This window comes from Haliotis asinina, chromosome 15 (genome assembly GCF_037392515.1).
Source record: "Haliotis asinina isolate JCU_RB_2024 chromosome 15, JCU_Hal_asi_v2, whole genome shotgun sequence".
NCBI lineage: Eukaryota > Metazoa > Mollusca > Gastropoda > Lepetellida > Haliotidae > Haliotis > Haliotis asinina.
Genome location: NC_090294.1, coordinates 46,208,896 through 46,231,828, shown reverse-complemented (window position 1 = coordinate 46,231,828; position 22,933 = coordinate 46,208,896). Strand labels below are relative to the sequence as shown.

At 40.2% G+C, this 22,933-nt stretch overlaps 1 protein-coding gene across 1 annotated transcript; it reads left to right on the top strand.

Moving 5' to 3' along the window:
• The first annotated feature begins 14,070 nt into the window (after positions 1-14,070).
• Positions 14,071-16,113, top strand: LOC137265315 (alpha-2C adrenergic receptor-like). Its single transcript, XM_067800684.1, has one exon. It carries the CDS (start codon positions 14,071-14,073, stop codon positions 15,772-15,774), a length of 1,704 nt encoding a protein of 567 aa, XP_067656785.1. The 3' UTR covers positions 15,775-16,113.
• Positions 16,114-22,933: the final 6,820 nt, after the last annotated feature.

Below are 22,933 nucleotides of genomic sequence, written 5' to 3'. Positions count from 1 at the left end.
ACACAGTTAACATTCAAAGTGGTAATGAATAAATGTTAAGGATACATGTCATTGCCATTGTCAAATATGTGCACAGATATGTCTCCCAGTTGCATCGTTAACTCTCACGCATAGTGAATGTCATCGTTTAACCAATAATCGTGCGCCATTATTGATTAAGTCCTTCATTACAATGCAAATGTGGCTTTTATTTGATTTTATAAATGGTCTCCTCCTGTTATCTATTACAGGTGAAAGAGAAACGATTTCAACATTGCTTTGACAGTGATTTTGTTACGGGTCTGTTTTGTGTCCCTGTCAATAAAGTGTTAGTGGAAGAGTAACGTTAGATGACATAAGGTCACGCTGACATGTGCTATGAGACGTACATGTGTATGTAAACCAATAGACGAAGCCAGAAATGTATCCTTTGTGTATCTGTGTTCGAGTAAAACATCAATTGTTTAACCAAATTATCAAGCAATTTTCCAACTGCTGTCGTAAAAATAACGTTAGATGACATTGGGTGACACTGGCTTATACTTGGACGGAACTGTCATCGTAACACAAAATAACAATCCATGATACATATTTTTGCTCAGGCTCTCTGTTTGAAAATAAAATCAATTGATTAAGCAAATAATAAAGCTATTTTTTAAATTGTTGTCGTAAAGCTCAGACAATATTGGGTCACACTGACATGTACTTTGATCTTAATATCTTGAATTCTTCAAGTTCGTAAGACAATAAACCATGGCACAAAATAATATTTTTACAAGGTATCTGTGTTTGAAAATAGAATTAATTGATTTAAGGAAATAATAAAGCAATTTTACAAGTGCTCTCGTAAAAGTCACGTGAGACGATATTGGGTCACACTGACATGTACTTTGACGCAAACGTCACCGTAAAACAAGCCACCAAATATTCGAATAAAAAAATCAATTGTTTAACCAAATTATCAGGCAACTTTTCAAGTGCTGTAGTAACAGTAGCGTTAGATGACATTGGGTCACGTTGACATGTACTTTGACGTAAATGTCAGCGCGAAACAATATAACAAACCATAAGAAATATCTTTGCAAGGTCTTTGTGGCTGAAAAGTTTGAAGCAGTTTTCAAGTGTTGCCTTAAAAGTAACGTTTGATGAAATTGGGTCACACTGACATTCGCCTAGACGTAAATGTCACCGTAAAATAATATAGCATGGCCTAGAATATATCTCTGGACAGTCTCTACGTTCGATTATAATATCAGTTGTTTAACCAAGTAATAACGTAACGCAAGGTCCCTGTTTAGAAATAACCAAATTATGAAGCAATTGTTCAAGTATTGTCTTAAAAGTATCATTAGATGTCTTAAAAGTAACATTAGATCACATTTGGTCACAATGACATGAACTTTGACGTAAAAGTCTTCGCAAAACAATATAACAATCTATAAAAGACGCATGTTTAACCAAATTATTAAGCACTTCTTCAAGTGTTACAGAACTAGTGGCAGGTCACAAAGACACTGGACTGAGTACAATTATATGCACCTACAGGGACTGGGTTTCCATTTATGAAAGTGAAACGTTCGTGTACTAATTCCAATCAGTCTTACGAAAACATGTTCTAAGTACTGTATATTACACCTCAAAGGTCCGTTCAGCTGTGATTTCATCTGCCAGACAAGCAAGTCCCAGCCTCAATCACAAGTGTTACAAAGGCATCAACGATGACAGTGAAAGCTTGTGAAGTGATTATGGGCCAACGCGGACTGCACCGTTGGTGCCAAAATGATGAACGACTTACCCCCTCCCGTTTCAATAACCCCGTTTCATTGATCGACCCAGTACAAAGCAAAATCACTGTTTAGTGCATGGGGGTTACAACGACAGGAGAGGACAAAGACAGTACCATACATCCGTACTGTCATAACTCATCCATAGGCAAAGTAATAATTGGTAAATGCTGGAATGTAACATTAATCTTTGTGACATTTTCGTATTGGCATTTATTGTCTACGTATGGTTCTTGTAAAGTCGTTATGTGCAAATGGCATGCAACGGTAACCGTGGAATTAACAACAGACTTGACAATCACTTTGTGCTTATTGATGTATTAGGCGGTTGTCACTACTTACACCCTAAATGCGATACATGAGGTTTTTTTCTGTTCTAAGATTTGGCGTTGGTAGCATAGTGTTGTAGTAAGTTGTTGGGTTTAGTTTTAAGCCGCTTTTAAAATATTCCAGAATACAGGAATTGAAACTGGGTCTTAGGCGTGACGAGTCACAGCTTTAACTATTGGGCTTCCCCACCGTCCCTGGCCAGTCGTATAATCTAGAATCCTGGTTTCTGTCAAATCACATGTTTGTGTGTCAGCTTCATATACGTCTGAGGCTTCGCAACGCGTTGTGCGAACACATGACTATTGTCCATGTCAGAATCATGTGTTAACCAGATTTCTATTGTCATGGGTTCGAGTCCGGTTTGCAGTTGTAATGTTTCATGGTTTGTGAACATGATACCGCTAGTAAAGGGTTCTGGTGAACAACTGTGGCATTTCAAGGAAATTTCAATTTTTTTCCGATTTTGGTTTTATTGTTTAAAAGAGGTTAATCGAAATTGACAACATGCCTGCTTAATACTTTTGAACAGTTTGGCCATCTTTCTGAAAGCGCATCTATGATAAAAGCGTTAACTTTAATGAGATGTATACTTTATATTGACCAGCAGAGTGTAAATAGCAATTCGCTATTCCGATGAAAAGTCCTGATGGCCGAAAAATTTTTAAAATGCTACAATTGCTTATACTGACTCAAAAGAGATACTCAAAGAAATTCATTAGGAGATACTTCGAAAATAGAATTTAACTTTTTAATGTACATACTTGAAAAAAAACAAACCCATTGAGCTAAGTGGTAGGAAGACTGTACCAGAAAAATTATGTTTACCCGATTAGAAACACATCGTCCGTAATTTTGGGACAATAACTCATAAATCATAAAACCGATGGCTATTCATCAAGGTGTTGTTGTGGCTATGTAAACACTGAAGGAGCTGGGAGAGAAGTAATTGGTAAATCTATGGACAACTTTACATGTTTCAGACCAGTTGTTTTTAATATGGAGTATGTTCCTTAAATTAATTACAGGAGACGAAGTAACATGTCAGAAAACATGTTCATGATACCGTGTGAACATCAAAAGATGAAGCATTCAAGGCTCCGTAAACAATGGCCACTGCCAGAAACATATCACATTCTGATCGCTGTAGCATGTGTCCGAAACTTCTGTGTTCGGATGGTGTTACAAGCATGTTTACAGTGGGAGGGTTATGTTGTGTTTACACACAACATAAAAGATGCCACACGTTAGGGGATGTTTTCTGTGTCAACTCCATCTGCTTCAGCAAGCAAACACGAGTCAGTCTTCGCCGTCCAGGTGATTCCACAGCGTCATGCCTTATATAATGTGAACATGTGATAGATTAATACTTTTTAAAGAATGTTATTCCGTTATGATTTACATAAATATGCACAGCACCTGACTCTACCCCAGGTATGACGGCACATTGTTACCCCGGAAACCACAACATAATCAGGGTGGTGGACACAAGAAACAGGATTACAACACTATACTCACGCTGGAAATCGAACCCATTTATTTGTTATGCGGACATATGAACGCTTGAACCATCATTCTGACCTAACCCCTTCTGAAAGAAGAAAGCATTGATACATCAGAGAGGTGAAGTACCAGATAGTGAGTACATCACTGGTTTGCCGTATACCCATATGATTGCCAGAGTTTGCTCCAAGTATAAAATATATTCTCGCCTTCAGATAAGCCATCAGTTTGAATTAATACACTGCTTCCTTAAAGGGTGTTGATTGTGGAGCTTGATCCATGCAGTGTAAACTATTTTTTCAAGTTGCTTTTTTCCTGAGGTTAGAGAGTTCCTGGACAGTTTCCTTTCACATGCAATTTTGAAATAATTTTAAAAAATAAAACGTTGACATAAAAAATAGCTTGAAGAGAGAGACACACAGGGATAACCAACTACGTGCTAAATAGATTTGAAAAGGAAGCATTTCCCTGTGGCAATCAGCCCGAGTGAACTTGGTTCGTTTTTGCCAGATTGAAAATAATGTTCAGAATTTCAAAGAAAACTTTAGACGTGAAAGAAATGCTTCAAGCCGGAGGGTGTTGGAAATTCGACAGATTCACCGCCAGTCACGAAATTTTACAAGTGAGCTGTGATGTGCTGATAGCAAGCTTGTCAGTTGCCGCTCCAAAACCCTGCAGCCGAGGACGGCGCCGTTGCAGGAGGCCGGATCCTCATGGCGTCAGCCTACTTTCAGGAGGAGTTGGCAGCAAATATTTGGCAAAACAATCACAGTTATTGTGTTTTGTTAAGGGGAGAAAAAAGTAGCCACTGATAGGATTGACCCAAAAGGATTGCCCTGGACCACGATGAGATGGTCTGCCAGGAAATTGTATCGTGTGTAGGTGCAATGTTAGGTTCGTTCGTGGTTGCGGATGCGATAGTCTGTCGGGAGAATTTATTGCGTCAACACAGTAACCATAGTTGTTTGCTGGCACATGATTTTGGGGACGGTCGACGGGTTGTACCGCCAATGTAACAGTGGCATTTTTACTGTACTGGACAAAATAATTTAGGAATATTGGTATTTTTATGACTGGTAGTTTAACAGTATGTCTGCGAATAAATACATCATTATTCATAATTTCAAAACTTACGTATATCCCAACTATTTTTGTCTGATATAGTACAAGGTTACATATGTTATAACCATAATGCATGTACAGTGGAAGCTGTCTACACCGGCACTCATCGGTACTGAAGAAATAATCCAGTTTGAGAGAACGCGCCGGATTGTAGAGCTGATGATAAATGTATATGCCACGGACGGGACTGACATGTTATACTGGTGTTGACAACTTGCCGGATTGGACAGGTGTCGGTTTTGACAGCTTCCACTGTATTTTATGATTGGTGATCACTAGGGTAGCCTAGTGGTTAGACAATTCCCTTATTCTTGAAACGTTCGTAGCCCTAAGATTTCTAAACTTTGATCGTAACAAAGTGTTAGTAACGGACCTAAGAAGTTCGTAGGGCTACGAAAGTTTCGAGAATAGCTAACCGATTCTCTCTTCAACCCGCGTTTGACTGTGTGTTATTGTACAGTGTTATTTTTTGGATTGACATTATAAAAAAGGAAAAGATATTACTTTCTCTGATTAACTGTTGACGTTTCTGTTTTCACTCTGATACAAGCATATACCTTGTCTTCAAAGTGGCTTTCACATGTGACATAGCAGTGCCTTTGTACACTTCACGCTGGTCATTACTGTTTACACAAACGACGACTGTGCTTGTCGTAAGAGGCAATTAACGGGATCAGGTGATCAAGCTCGCTGACTTGGTCGACACTTATCATCTGTTCCCAAATTGATTGATGCTTATACTGTTGATCACTGGGTTACCTGGTCAAACCTCGATTATTTACAGACCGCCGCCATATAGCTGGAATATTGCTGAGTGAGGCATAAAACTAAACTCACTCACTCACTCACTATTATTATTTACAAACTACAAAGACGTTGTAGGAAGATATATTTTTTGCTGGAGATGTACAGTTTCAGTCTTCGGTCGGCTGATATGAAGTATTATCAAAACCCGTCAACAACAATTTAGAAGACATCGACAGTTTTTCGTGGATTTTAGGTTATTGGCCCGTGTTGATACATTTGATATAAAATGAGTGACGCTTGCTTTACGTTGTTGGAACAATATCAATACAGAAACAAAAACAGTCATTAATTGTTATCACATATTTTACTTACTTACTTATCTTTCTATACGCTATACCGGCCACTAAACGTTCTTTAAATTCATTCAGAACTGCCAAGATGGTTGTATGTCTTTAATTACGTTTCTATCATAAAAGTAATCAAGCCATTAGTAATGCTCCCCTTGGTCGTTAAACGACTATAAAATTAACGACAGCTGCGTTTTGAAATTAATCGCAACATCACGCGAGATTTCAGAGAGAACTTCCGATATTTCTCCGATCTTCACCATGGCCTTCCTTTCATTGAAAGCGTTTGATGTGCATCTCGAATGATCGATCGAAACGGATTGTAAATTGGACAATAAGTGTATGCTTCCTTGCTTTCATGGAACGCAAACCAATGTCATCGTTATTCAGTTAAGAAATTGCGTCTTATGCTGTGTACACCCAACCAAATTTGATGCCTTTGACTGTCCTGGGTAGAAGGGGTTTGACGTTCGGTAAGAGTTACGTCCCTTAGATCCGTGTTCCGGTGGCCCTTTAAGTGAGTCCAGCTTTGTCGATTAGAATTGGTCTTCAGTAACCCATGCTTCTTGTGAAGGGTAAATAACGGGATCGGGTGGTCAGGCTGGCAAACTTGGCTGCCACGGCATCGCATCCAAATTGCGTAGATCGATATCATGTTGCTGAGTACTGGATTGTATGACTCGATTATTTACAGACCCCGCCATATTTCTGAAATATTGCTGAGTACGGAGTTAAAAAACAATCCAACAAGGATCCATAGCTAGATCGCGCCACACCACACCGTGAGTTCCACGATCAATCGTCTGACTTTCGGAGCGGTGAGGTAGCCAAGTGGCTAAAGCGTTGGCTCGTGACGTCGAAGACCGGGGTTCGCTTCCCATCATGGGTACTATGTGTGAAGTCACTGTCTGCCTCTCTTCCCCCTCCATGATATTGCTTGAATGAAGCTAAAAGGTGAAGGTTCCGGGGTAGGATAGGCCTTCAGCAACCCATGCTTGCCATGAAAGGCGACTATGCTTGTCGTAAGAGGCGACTAACGGGATCGGGTGGTCAGGATCGCTGGCATGGTTGACACATGTCATCGGTTCCCAACGGCGCAGATCGATGCTCATGTTGTTGATCACTGGATTGTCTGGTCCAGACTCGATTATTTACAGACCGTCACCATATAGCTGGAATATTGATGAGTGAGTGCGTCGTAAAACTAAACTAACTCACTCACTCACTAAAAGCGACGTAAAACTATACCAACTTCTCCCCTCTTAAGTTAAAACGCCTTGATATACCTGAAATATTTTGTTGATGCAAGATTTTATATGAAACATAAAACTATATATACTGATATTTGTTTCTGTGTTTAAAACATTCCAATTTTCAAGACAGGGACTTTGAAGTCACATATCCTACAAACTTTTCACCGTTTCTACGTTACAGTTTGCGCACCTCCATAAAGCATGCTTTTCTGACAGTCTGCTGTCTTCAGTATAGAATCATTTACATTGTAAACACACTATTCCCAGACTCAATAAAGTGCCCGATTATTTACCACAAAGATACACCACACATGACGAGACGACCTGACCAGCATGCTTGCCTTACCCTGACACAGATCATGATAAATTGCGTGCCGTTCAGCATTCTCAGAGGATAGAAAATCAGTGCTTGAAAGATCTCTTCGACTGGTGCAAGCGTGAAGGTTTTCGACACCAACTTAATTCTTTAGCCCTGGACCGTAATGTTTATTGACTTCCAGTTCCCAGTAGTGAGCAGCAAGTTCACTCATCTTCCCATGTGTCACTATCTATACATGAAGGCAACAGCGACATTGGATTAGATTCGACAAACCCTTCTATTCAGGGAAAAGTCTTGACTAAAAGGAGTGTGAAAGATCGGGCTTTTTAATTATAATGATATTGAATTAAATTGAAATTGGTGGTGTCGGATATTACTTTACAAGAAACCGCAAACCTTGTAGTATAGGAGGCCTTATTACGCAGACTGTGTGTGAAGATCATCAATGGTATTTTGTATCAGGTAATCTTGTCAGTATATATCCTCAGTGGGATTCAAAGTCTCGATATGTTTCACGGCTACGAGCGCATGGTGATTCTGTGAATAGGGTGGTCAGATTCAGTGATTCTGTTATTCCACGTCAGTCTTCCTCGTAACGGTAAACTGTCACAGTGTTATCATGGTTTAGTCGGTGAGCTGTGTTACTTGCATGCGAACAAGGTTTACATTAAATGTATACAATGTTTACATTAAATATATATGTGTGTGTGTGTGTGTGTGTGTACACACACACACACACACACAGAGAGAGAGAGAGAGAGATGAAACATTTCAAAACAAATGGAATAAATTGTCACATCTTCCTATAATTTCTCTTAACCATCTGTGTCCTTGACTTCCTAATTTGCATTTCATCAATCTTGTAACTCCAGTATCCCCTACTTTTATTTTATATTTTTAATATTTCCCGCAATTCATATGGCATAAATTTGTGAAAACGGAATAAACACTTACTACAGCTCTGTCACGCCCAAAGTAAATTCTGTTCTCTGAAACCCGATATTACCATTCTGTTTCCTGCAGTAATATTCTGTTTCCTGCAGTAATATTCTGTTTCCTGCAGTAATATGCAGTGTTCGTAAAAGCGTATGTCTTCCATGACAAGAACCATATTATGCAGTTAGTAACGCAGGCTTGTTCACTCGCCTGTATAATATCCAGACGGTGCTTAGTCAAGCCGTGATCCGGGTTCGATTAACCAAGTTGAAGCCGATTCTTGGTGTTGATAGATTTTGATGTCAACCTATAACTGGAGTGGGGTGAGTGAGTGAGTGAATGGGAATATGGCGTCCCTGTTAAATATGGAAGCAAATTCTGCCCAGTTTTCAATTTGTGTGATTGCTGTGACAGTGAGATTATTTTGCACCGTTGTTTGGATATTCCAAGCAATATCACGGCTGAGGACACAAAAAGAAAAGGGGCTTCACACCTTGTGCCCATGTGAGAAATTGAACCTGGGTCTTTGGCGTGGCGAGCGAACGCTTTAAGCACTAGGCTACCCCACTGCCCAGGTGACATATTACACGTGCTTTTGTTTGGGTCATAGCAGGGTTTTATGAAGTTGTGAAAAGGGTTCTGTGGCTTCTGTTTAGACACTGTGTCACTCTACTAAACCGAATGTAGAATGTTTATGATGCTTTGACAATGTGGATACAAAAACATGTAAGTTGTTTTCGTGCACGCGTGCGTGCGTGAGTGTGTATTCTAGTTTGGCATTACGCTATCCCAAAAAGATTTTATCATCTTGTTAAAGTTCAGGACTCGTTTTCTTTTGAAAATGAAAACCTATTTTCGCGTGCAAGGCGTGTAATTTGAAATGGAATCTTTGACCCAGTTCATAACACATGTCGTTTTCACAAATCATTCAGTTAAGGAGGTGAATTTTGCAAACTGGCCTGCCAATATTCAATTCTACTTCGAGAAATAACTATTGGTAAACCTGAATCCAGAGACGAGACGTTTCGACGTTGCCGAGAGCAACATTTCCCGACTTTGGTCACGATATTGGCAACTCATCACCCCTTGAGATAGTCAAAGATTTTCTCAAAACCAAGGCAGTGGAATCTCGCTTCATTCGAGTCCTTGACCTTCAAAGTAGGGCATTCAATGTAACGTGCATGGCAAGAGAAACTCCAAAATGTAAGTAGCGGAGACTATTCGTATCCGCTTACGACGACTTATGTGTTGGCGTTGTTCTACTTCAACATAACTAACACTGTCGATGGAGGAAGTTCAATGATGTGTTGATCATGGCAGCGGTTGATGCTTACGTCTTGAAGAACCTGTGTTGTCCAGCCAATGTCTTTCGTCCCACTGCCATGTTGCAGTAGAACACTACACGCACCAACTGTTTTAGAACAGTGTCATGTACCGTGTCAAGTGCAGTGTAACATGTCCGTCTCTGCGATTGTTTGGGAAAGTGATGACCCATGCACCGCAATTAGCTGTACACAGTTGCTCCCCATGTTACTCCAAAACCCGTGGGTTCAATCGATTGTGTTCCTAGGTTTGTTAGCACCATATCTATGCTCATACGTTTAATCAAATCGGTAAAGGTCTATGGTCAGCACCACTGAGGGCTTTTAAGCACACATGATATAATGGGATTCTGTTCCAAGCAGCACTAAACCCAAGTTAGTCGCCTGTTTCCTGTACATACATACACGTTCTGAGTCTGTAAGCCTTACATTATCCCCAAGACGTCTCGCTTTTTTCCCGGGCAAGACTACACTCTTCTCCGGATGAAGGTGATGCTCTTAAAACACTTTAGGGGTAGGGGTGTATTAAAACACGGGAACTTCATCAAACTAGCATTCTAATATCCCTCACTAGGAATGATGGATCGAAATCTGAAACATTCAGAGCTCAATTTGTCACTCTTTTCAATAATTACTTGAAGAGTCACTCATTATCGTCTCGCCCATGAAAGGAAGAAATGTCACCGTATAATGTAAAGCAGAGCAACAAATGATGTGTTCCAAGTCCTAGCCTTTCTCATGAATTGTGCTGGCAGTCATTATCCTGTGAGGACACTTCGCAGTATACAACTAAAGACGCTTACTGAGCGTGACTATCAGTAAGAGGGCAACAAAACGTGATCGTGATCTATCGCTATTTGGATATCGATTCCCCATAATCCGTGTCTAAACATGTGAAAAAGTGTATATTTTCAGAACACTTTTTTTAAAAAACGTTTTAGTCATGTATTAAATTTTGGCCCTGGACTGTCGTGAACTGTAAACTGGGGTCGAAAGAGACCTCTTGAGACAGCTTTCAGTCGGTAGCTTGACATAAAGCACCGGCGAAAGGCGTGTCGGGCCTGCAATAACACTTGTGGGAAGGGTTTGGTGACTCTTACAAGTCATTCACAGCCTCCAAGTCATCCAGAAGGGGGCGCAAATCACGTCTTTTCTCGCAATATTGTCAGGCCTATTCGTGACCGCGCGTGATCAGGCCACATTTCCATTCGTCCATTAGGAAAGGATACCCCAGGCCACCTGGTTTGTGGACGAAAACCACTCTAATTTCCCGGGACATTTTTCAGTGGATTGTGGTGGAAGGCAAAAAATGGCCTGGACAACCAAAATGACTGGTCATAATTGCTTTAACTGGGGCTCTAAACCGGTCATTGGAGGCTCCAATTAATACATCGAGGACCCAGGGGCTAAACTATTCCATCATTACACTGTAGCAAGTGAAAGCTTCATCCCGAAGGACTGGACCGCCATGCTCGGACGTGCTGTGATGGGGCGAAGACTGATCTATAGCTAGCTCGTTCCGAAAGCCTTTCGATAAATGTCAATGAAAAACGGAACCAGAGACAAAGTGAGCTATTGTTCACTCAGAGGCAATAAGTTTTGCCAGAAAGAAGACTTCATTTAACTGTCCCGGAGGGTTTCGTTGTTGGATATATGGTACCCAGCGCTGAAGGGGGATGGAAGAAGTTGTTCAAAGTAACAATTATAGAAATAGCCCGGCTGGCTTGTCGATTACACATCGTTAAATCAAGCGGTGTAATACCAAGATTGTACCAAGTGATGTGTAACTGTTGTCAAGTTGATTTAGGAACACGTCTGGGAATGATAATGCGTATGTTGTAAGTTCTTATTCACTGTTGATTTCTTGATGTTGACAAACAGTAATGCAAAACGATTTAAGTGTTGTACAGTTTTTTTCTTCATAAGATAACTGTTTTTAACGTTACCCTGAATCGGTCACGTTTAAATTCAAAATGAAAGTAATAAATCTAACGTTTAGATTAGTTTATATTTATATTGGGGAAAGATCTCTTGAAATGTAATGGTATGGGTTTCTTGTTTTGTATGTGTCTTGTGGGGTTGTTGCTCGTTTGATTGAGTTGGAATCAATTGATACTTACTACTTCCGGCTAACAGTGACCGATGTCGGTGGACAGGGTTGATTCTATCGTAGACAGATGCGAGATGATTCTGTATGAGACAGGTGCGGGGATGTTTTTGTAAGAGACAGGACTAAAGCTGATTCTTTGAGAGATATGTGCATGTATCAGTAAGAGACAGGTGTGGGAATGATTCTGCTACGAATAGGTGTAGGGCTTGAGTTTGCTATCTCGGGGAGGATTTTGCCATAGGGGATACATGATTGAATTTTTCAAAGGTAAGAGCTTCACGGGTTGATTGTCTTATGAACAGGTACGGAGTGATTTGAGTGGAATCGATTACCAAAGAGACACATTTTGAGGTTGATACTGTGAAAAACCAGTAGTCGATCTGATTCTCTCTGTGTCATATAGTTCATTCAACATGTAAAAGACAAGAGTCTTATGAACATATGCCGGGTTGATTCACTGAAAGGTGTAAAAGGCAGAAATAGGGTTGAATCTGTAAGACGCAGTAATAAGGTTGATTTGGGTTGATTCTGTCATATACAGTTTGGGAATGATTCTAAGACACACAGACACAAAGTCGATTATCTGGACAGGCGAGGGATGGACTATGCCACTGAGAAGTGCGATATTGATTGTAGGCATGTGTGGGGTTGACTCTGTTAGAGACAGTTGTGAGTCGATTCTATCTTGGGTGGATACGGGATTCAATCTGTAATAGATAAGGGTCCTATGGACAGGTGCCGGATTGACTCTTATGGACAGGTGTCTGGTTGATTCTGTCTTCTGGATACAATGTTGAATCTGTATCCGATAGGTCTGGGTCGAACTGCGTCTTTGATCAATGTACGATGCTTGATTTTTAAGCGTCATGGTATAAGCGGCTGGTCTGTCTTCGACCGACAAAACCGACAGTTTTAGGAACTGTGGCTTCATAAGTAGGTTCCAGGTTTCAAATATGACCGTTTTCGACAAAAGAGAGTACATCAGTTAAGTAAACAAAAGAGAGTACATCAGGTAAGTTTCACAACACTATTACCCTATCAAAGTGCTTCACCTCAACATACATTTCTTTTCGTTTTATGCCTCAGTCTCTGGTATGCTGTGATTCTGTAATGTAGTCTCTGGTATGCTGTTTTTTGGTGGTATTAGCTATTATTCATCTTTGCCTCTTAAATGTCATGACCCTAGATTAGTGTAAATAGTGAAGACATGGAAGATTTATTAAACCCAGTGAAGGCTGACATTCTAATTTCCTGTTATTTTCGATAGAGTAAAACACTGTTATCTCATTAAGAGCTCAGAACTCGCTGGTAAGAAAATGGGTAATTACCGTAAGCTGTTTCTCATCAAACTATCAGGTTTGCAATACCGTATTAGTAGTGAGCAGGGCCACCACTACTGCACATTTTCAAACCAGCGATCAATATTGCTAGCATTAATTGATACGTTATGGCTGTGTGTATTCTGTTTTAACTGCTCCTTAAGAATGTGAGATTGTTTTGTTCAGTTGTACTGTTCAGGTGCAAATCCATACATAGGTTCATCGTGAAAACATTCACAAAGAATTTATAAGATAGGTAATCGATCTCTCGGAACTGTCTAGTATGCTTGCCAAACAATTTAGCCTTTCGGCTCAGCACAGGTTGGGGACTAGTCTGGACGAACTTGTAATGGCAATATCAGTTAAATCCGATGATTATTTAACCTATATTAAACGGATTTCAAAATGGAAATGTGTTTTAACTTCTTAAGTCAATATGTTGCACCAGAACAGTGTTTAATTTATCACTCTTCAGGTGTGATATATTAGGAAACACTGTTCACCTACAACTACTTATTTTTCACTTATCTCCTGTGAACATTCCACCTCTAGTAGTCTCGTCTCCTTCCTGTGCTATTCCACCTCCTCCTACAAAATGTAATTAGAACGGATGCGCGCCATTGTTTGGTGTAACAGGTATTCCCCTGCAACACAGATGATGTGATCTATTCACATCCCAAATACTCCCAGCACACTGTGTCCCTATAACGTCCATCGATCTGTTGCAGAACCATCTTCCGTAAACAAATTAGATCGCCTGAAAACGAATTTAATTCCAGGATTAGGAAAATCAGACAAAGGCAAGCTACAAATACGAGTTAGAGGCAAATAAGATTTTCAAGACAGTCAAATGGACAGTAATTTTCTTACCACTGCTAATGTTTGTGTTTATTATCCTTCAGGTCAGGCGCCATGACAGCCCCGGCCTGGAAAGAACGAACAGCAGTGGACTGACAAGACCAAATGGGGAGCACTAATCTGTATTAAAAACACGACCTCGCAATGCTTAATCACTCAAGCATGTTGGTCACGGAAATGGTGACCAGCGCGGGCGATTACAACGCCACCGCCGACTGGACAACGTGGCCGACCGTTGACCACAACACCTCTGACGCAGATGCCAATACGACGGATGAACCACAACGCTATTTTCCTGCTGGGTACCCTAGCGGATACACCTGGGCGCACATCATCTTTGCAGCCATCTTGGTAACCATTGTGATGCTGATGATCGTAATTGGCAACTTCCTCGTGATCTGGGCTATCATAACAGACAGGAACCTGAAGGCCACGCAGAACCTCTTCATAGCTTCTTTAGCTCTGGCCGACTTTCTCATCGGTCTAATTATTATCCCATTCTCTCTTTCGAACGAGCTCATGGGGTACTGGTTCTTTGGAACAATCTGGTGTGAGCTATGGAAAGCCATTGATGTCCTGCTATGCACTGCATCCATCTCAAGCCTATGTTTAATAAGTTTAGATAGGTACTGGTCGATAACTCGTGCCATTCACTACTCCCGTCAACGGACCCCCAAGAGAGCAACGATCATGATTGCAATTGTATGGGTGGTGTCCGCTGCTGTTTGTATTCCTCCTCTGATTGGCTGGAAGGCACCTCGTCAGAAGGATACAACATACCCCATGTGCAACCTCAGTGAGGATATCGGGTATGTCTTGTATTCCTCCATAGGGTCCTTCTATATCCCGGCTATTATTATGGTGTTTGTGTATTATAAAATCTACCAAGCTGCGAAAATGCGAGCTCGTAAAACTGTCACCAAAGCGCCAAAAGCACCCCTTGGCGGAAAGGGGGAGCAGAAAAACTCGACGGAATCGAGCGTTACGGAACATGGTCACGGTAACGAGACCAAAGCTCACGATGAGAACGAGGACGAGTTCGAAGAGCCGGTGCAGGAAAAACAAGGCCACGAAGCATTCACAACGGATGACGATACAGCAATGCATGTGCAGACATCCGATACCAACACGATCTCCCAGCCTTTGCCTAGTGATGAAATGGCGAAGTTAATATCCACAGACTCGGACTCGACATGTGATATTTCATTACGGACCCTTAACAGGGGAGATAATTCCAGCAGGCTTGGGACAAGTACTCTCCTGACAAGTGATACCGAGTCATCTTCTGAACAACACCGAAGCCTTCTAAGTTCCAATGGAAAAGAAAGGGACGCGAACACCGACTCGGGCCCGGAGCCAGGGAACGGACAAGTTCACCAGTTCACAATAATTGAACCCAAACAAAACGGAACCCCTTCTGTCATCACCCCAAACAGACAAAAAAGGGACCGGAACCGTTTCCTTGGTAATATTACACGTCATCTTTTCAATGCTAACCGGGAGAAAAAGACTCCCAAAAAGTCAGACGAAATAAAAGAAAAACCGACAGATTATTTCTCAGCAGAGAAGCATAAGCGAAAACTTGCCAAAGCCCGCGAACGGAGGGCAACTGTCGTGCTTGGACTTGTGATGGCGGCATTCATCCTGTGCTGGCTGCCATTCTTTATTCTCTATGTAGTGTCTGCCTTCTGTGTGGATTGTATCCCAAGAGTGGTGTTCACCGTGTTTTTCTGGATTGGATACTGCAACTCCGCCTTAAATCCCATTATCTATACCGTATTCAATAGAGACTTTAGGAAAGCTTTCGGAAAAATCATCTTTGGGAGGCGATGGGCACGAAGAGGATAGATCGAATCCAGTGAACCCTGTTAATTCTGCCGTATATTTTGTTTAAGAAACGTCAGTCGGTGTATATAATGTTTCCATCATCATATATTATATCGTGCCGTTGTTTTAGTTTTAGAAAACAAAATATACAACAGTGACAACGTTGTTCCACGAGCTCTCTTTGACCACAATAGGAACACAACTGAGGACCCTTCCCATTTAATCTCTCGAAGCTCTATAGCCAGCTCTTTGCCTCCAGAAGAGGGTGCTTGAAATAAATACTCTTAAGCATTACACAAAACGATTTTTAAAGATAATATTTTAGATAATTTTATTTATTTATGAAGCCAAAATTGTACATTATTTATGGAGCCAAAATTCTAGATTGTTTATAAAACTAAAGTTGGATTGAAATTCGCCAAAGTATTTGGGATGTGTAAAACGGTTAGATTCCTTTTGGCATTTAGAGATTTGTTTTGTCGTAAACTGTAAATGTGCTGATATTTCAAGTACCCTTTTTGCCGATGATGGAATCCCACAAGACACCCCGTAAAGACCCCTGCGAGGGTTCCTTGTGGACAGAGTGTGTAGATTGCGTGAATACAGAGATTTTGAATGGAAAGAAGAATATGTTGTCTGTGCAACAACGGAGAGATGCTTGTGCAGCTTGCACCGTGTTGATAATATAACCTTTACTGGGATATATATTATGCATAACTTATTTGTGTCATTGTTTTTAAATTCGGACAAAAAACGTTTCCAGGTATCTGTTATATTTAAACTGTTATTTGGACTTATTGTTAACCTTGATATTATGACGATAATAATGGTAAGATTTACAAATTAACATATATTTCAAATGACTTTGTCTTGGTAGCTGTAACATTTGAGGTTGCGCATCATATTTGATATCCTGGTCACAATTTAACATTGTGTGCCCAAAGAACATTCAATCGAATGATGTGATGATCAGTGTGCAATGTGCTCCTAATGGCTGTCCTCATTGACTGAATCCATATAACTGCACTCTTGTATAGTATTTGGCATCATTCACAACGAATCACAAATGATTGTTTTGTACATAGTAAACGCCTTTCACCCCTTGTTTGTGTTTACTTGTAAGTGCATTTGACATGCATAGGCTGAAATATTTTGAAATATTGCATGTCTTGTCAGAACCCCAGTGAATATACTTTGGAACGACTGAAATAACCAGGCGCCAACATCAGGTACTAGAGATTCTCAGATCTGGTTTTGTTAATCGTAGTAATCCTTGCCAAGTTGGAATGAGCAACGCTGTTGATTCTAGCACCGACACAAACGTGATAAATGTGTTGACCACAAATGTGATAAATACTTTCATCATCAAAACTATCTCAGCATCCATCCAGCTACATGGATGGTGCTATTCGTTACACAGAACTGAATCTGTTATTCGGGAAAAGAAACTACGAACGTCTGTTTGAAGCACATTTTCGTCCATATTATGCTTTCTTGTTTTAGTAGCATACACGTACGTTTGGGTTTTAAGCAGACTTCTCGATTTCCTCCAACACAAGGCTGACACATAAGTTTGAAGTTATGAACAAAACATTAAAGAAAACACCCCTTCCCCCTTAGTCACTCACTCAAACCACTCACTCACACATTCACACATCCAACCACCCATCCACAAACTCACGCACTCACTCTTGATACACCAGTGTTATGTTGGTCTCACTCGTTATCAAGATCTATCAAGAATGGACTTTACGCTGGTTCCAAGTTGTTTAATGGAATCCTGATGAACGCATCGCCTTGTTTCGTGCAGGCGAGTGAACAAGCCTGTGTCATTACTAACCCGCCTTGAATGGTTCTAGTCATGGAAAACATATGCTTTTACGAACACTGCATATTATTGAAGTAAACAGAATGGTAGGATCAAGCCGTCAAAGAAAAGCATTTAGTTTAGGTATGACATGGAAGCCAAATGTACACAAGGTGCTACGCAAAGATCTTATTGATAATGGTTCTTGATAAAACTACCGTACGTATATTATCTCCTACAAATGGCAAAACTCTGAAAAATTAGTAGAGAACAAGAAAAATAACATCATTAAGAAAACGAAAATCTTTTATTGCCCCTCCTGCCCAGTTTATATTCTGAAGCACTGCTCGTGTCTATGGATGTCGTGTTGAAGGAGGAGAAGTTGTTTGAAATGCCCGAAGGCGTGACTCAAGCACATACACACAGAGTTTAGTGCTGCCTTGATAAAAATATCGACTGAAATCAAAATCCATCTATCGATCACTATCTTTGTATGTATTTTCACGTCCATCTTCAGCGACTGTCAACTCTACTCCACAAGTGCCGCCTTTCTGTTGATTTGTGATAAGGGGTGAAGATCAAAGCGGAAACTCCGTAACTTCCCAACGAGAAATGCCGCTTCATCACTTCTCAGTGACCAAAATTCAGGGGTTTTTCAGCTACATCCATTCAGATTGAAAACGAGTTTTGGTTTAGTAGACACTCTTGAAGATCTTTTCAATTTGTGCGTGACTGAGGGAATGTTATTTAATGCCGCAACCTGAAAATAATCGTATTTCATATCACTACAAGTGGCTATTATGTGTGGAAAAGCAACGGTTGGAAATGAAAGAATGAACCACAGACCGCGAGATCTGACCACAATGTTGACCACTGTAGCGTCCCCTCGTCAACGGCACTGTGCCAGATCTACCGTTCATCTCCAGTGGACCTGACGATTTCCATGACATACAAGGAAACTCGCAATAAGGAATCAAGGTGGTTGAACAGTACTCTGGAGATTTGATTGGTTGTGTTAACATTTTTATCTATCATGAACAAAAATTCACACGTGGATACAAAATGTTAAGCGTACTCTTATCATGTCCAAGTCACAAACAAGGAGCCAGGTTATGGAAAGTCAGTTGTGACTCCTAGAGAAGGAACAGAGTGGAAAGCCGGTTCTGAACACTTTTATCCGTCATTCCAAAGACTCGGATTTGATTCCACAGATGAATACAACGTGACCAGCTATTTGCATCAAGTAATTGTCTCCTTCAGATAAGGCGTGGTGGGGTAGACTAGTTCTAAACGCTTGAACCAGTCGTGAATGAATGAATGAATGAATGAATGAATGAAGAGTGAGTGAAACTTCACATGACAAATTACATCTCTTGTGTTACTAAGAGCAAATTCAAAGATTTTTGTTGCATAGATATAAATACCAGCCACGGTGACATGCGCTGTATACGTATATATTCCGAAGCATACCTGAAGTTCTAAGTTATGAAGTGGCATTAAAGAAAACACCCCGTCCCCCTTAGTCACTCACTCAAACCACTCACTCACACATTCACACATCCAACCATCCTCACAATTCCTTGCGTTACAAGACCTTGTAGTTTTATTCGCGTCATCCGATAAGTGGAGCACGTCATATCGCCTCTTGCTTCAGTCACTCTATCTGTGCTATCCCGGCTCAAAAGGAGGCTGTGTCGAATGTCTGCATTGATAAGTCAGTTCTGATTTCGACTTATCCCGAGCATTTGTTGTCCACTGTTATCAAATAATGACGATACCAAACGTTCGCAACTCGAGGCTTTCTTCCCAAACCCGTCAAGAAATGTGACTTCCTTAAATGTAGAAACCTTGATCAAATAATTTAGCATGTCTGTCTTTCATATTTAGCATAATCTGTTAGCATGATCATAAAAGATGTGAAATACAGTCATTAATGACTCTCGGTGAGGACGTGTCATAGGTGAAATGATGGCTGTGTGAGCAGTAGGTCTCACTTCAACTCCCAAAAGGGAAATGATTGTGTGCTCCGTTTTCATGGTTCATCTTCAAATTTCAGGACTGTTAAAAAGAAGAAATGCCAGGGATTTATTCTTTAAAAAAGTAACAAATTGAATTAGATTAAATAAATATGTAATTTCCATCAATCCCATGTGGAAACGTGTCAATACTGGTTTCAGACAATCGATGGTACTGATTACGAAGCGTACAGGGGGATACTTTTCATATATCACATCAAATTTGTGCCTCTGAGTAAAATACGTGACGGAATATAAAAAGCATGTCTGTGATGCTCTGGCTTGCATTTGTAAACGTAGAAATCCGGTTATTTATCGATTCACAGAGCTGTCCTAATGTGTTAAGATAGTGCAAGTTTGCACACACTCCTAAATCAACTCTAACAGACTCGGAGAGTAGGACTCCCTTGGAAAGCTTGTATGGATTGTACAACAAGCTTCTCTTCATCGATGCCTATTACTTACACATATTTATCATACTTTTTTCACACCGTATAAGGAAGGTTGGCATGTTCATGGGGCGGAAAATCAATTTAGGCTGTAAAAAGGGTCGATCCTGGTAGTACATTAGTGCCAGGCTAGTTCACTGCATTTCTTAATGTGAGTTCTCAGTTTACCAAAGCAGGAAAAATAAATTAGAATATTGGTAATCCAGTTTGATCGTATATATCGATTACGATTACACAATCAATTGATTGGTCAATGTGGTAATCGGCTCACCTGTTGTATAGGGTCATGTGATCACTCTTTACGTCATCGTCTCTTGGACAGTTTAAGGGTTCAAGTTTATTTTTCTTAAAACATAAATATTACTTTTTTTCTCTCCTTTTTTCATTTTGTTTTATTTTAATGGTATGAAGGTTCTTTGAAGCAATGTGATAAGAATTGTTTCCTTCTAGGGTATTCTGGTAATGGGAGGTCATGTGGTCAACGTGGTTGATGTTCTGTTATGTTACTTATATTATCAACCACATGAATATCTCATACATATATTATAATTATTATTTGCATTTGTAAGTGTAAACTCGACTCGATTTTTTACGGGTGCGAAAATGGTTTTTGTGGCTTCTGTTTGCATACCACCGTCATATAGATAGGATGTTGTTGAATGCACGGTTGCACTTCAAACAAGCAGACATGTACGTTGTGTGTACGTTTGTGAAATATACGACTGTGGGGCACTTGGTAACACTTGGTAACACCATGTTTCATTCATGTTTAACTTATGTTTATGGTTTATTCCTGTTTTTATTTCATTACCCAGTACATCGTATTGTCCTCTTCAGGAAAAGGTTTTCCGTTTCGGTTCTCTTGTTTGTTTGTTTTTCTTTTTACCGTTTTCGTCTCTTTGAAAAATAAACTTTGTTACAAAAGAATACGTATGGCAATACATTTGTCATACAATATCATACGTATGTCATACAATTGACCAGTGATGAAAAGACGTTGGAAATCTCACTGTTTCTCATATAAGAAAGATGAGATGAAGACCAGTTTGAGGTTTCACTCAGGATGACTGTTCTGGTTGAATGTAGGGTGCATGTAGGGTGTGTCTGTGGTGTACACATGTGCATATAGTGTCTGTGTGTAAGTGTGCGTTTGTGTGTATGCACTCTCTCTCTCTCTCTCTCTCTCTCACTCACTCACTCTCTCATCCGGACATTTGCTAATCTGGACGATTGCTCCGGGATTATATATTCCAGATTAAAGAGATTTAAGTGCATATCTCACTTAAATTAAAGCAGTCAGGACAAAATAGAAGCCAAAACATTCAACTGGACTCTGGCTCATTGTGTTGTGTTTGTTTGTTTGTTTTGTCCAACTGTATGACGGCGGTCAGGAAATAATTGTGTCCAGATCACACAATCCAGTTATTGACATCATGTTGAATTGATGAACGTATTTGGGATTCGGTAGCATACTTGAAGCAAGCGAGACTGACCATTCGATCCTATGTCGTCTTATATCACAAACATTGGTTACTGACGATCAATTCCAACCCCGGATCTTCACAGGGCTCTCATCAAGTACTCATCTGCAGATAGACCGTGGACCACGTTAGCATATAAAGTCAAATTGCCATTCATGCACATCAGTGAACGTGAAACAACTTCAAGATATAATGATGTGGTTAAAATACTCCTAATATTCTTTTATTTCGATGCGCATATGAGTCTGGACCGTCGTCTGAAAGCATATTTTGCAGTGGATGCTGTGAACAGCTTGGTTTCAATATGCTGATGGTGACTTAGTTAAGTTTGAGTTTTTGTATAACTAAACGTTTGTGTGCTGTATGTCGAGCAGGGTAAACGGCAGTACTCGTGGGTCCTATGCTTTCAGCCGTCATTTTCTAACTTTAGTGAATTTAATTAGTAACCGTACATGTTAGTTATTTTAACGAGGACCTGTGACATATGTTAAGGTTTTTTAACGATGTTGTAAAACATAAATGATTCTCACCAAAACGGGGGAAATGTAATTGTCCGCAGTATGCGTATCTTTCGTCTTCTACAAAACAGGACAAGAAACTTTAACTTTGGAGTGATATCGAGCGCTATCATGGCAGTTGGGTTATTTTTCAAACGCAAGACTACATCAGAGTTTAAAGTTTGAAAGACCTGCTCAATGGTGACCTTTCTTTCAAGAAAAGAAATGACCTTGAGACCAGAAACTTTGATAAGATGGAACTCCACAATGGAAATGACAGTTTTGAAACAAAACTAATTCTCAGTTTAAAAAATGTTTCAGAACTTTTCGAAAAAGGAACCGAGAGATGAAACGGTATGTAAATGACGATAGCCACAGAACGTTTCAAGTTTCTTTGAGGCATCGTTATGGCCATTGTAGACGATGCTTCAAAAGAGTATATACAGAAATTGCTGCATCAAATGTGATAAAACATTACATTGATGTTTCTTATCATCAAATTTGTTCCTTTGACTCTTAATTAATGTTATCGCACATGTCGTCTTGAGTCAGTCAAACCTTATTACACAACCAACTGACACTGAAGTAATCATCATTCCTCACCACTGATCGAGTACATAAGACTGTACATACGACTGCATGCAATCGCGTACTGTGGATAGAGTATCGGTGTGGGGTTCCATATTGTCCAAAATCAAAAGGAATGTCTACTATAAGGTCTGTTTTCGATTCGGGACGGTGGGGTAGCCAAATTGTTAAAGTGTTCGCTCGTCCAGCCGAAGACCCGGGTATGATTCCCCACATGAGTACAATGTGTGTAGCCCATTTTCTGGTGTCCCCCGCCGTAATATTGCTGGAATATTGCGTAAAACTAAACTCACTCACTCACTATTTTCGATTCCGACTGAAACATAAGCATGTGGGTTTTTGT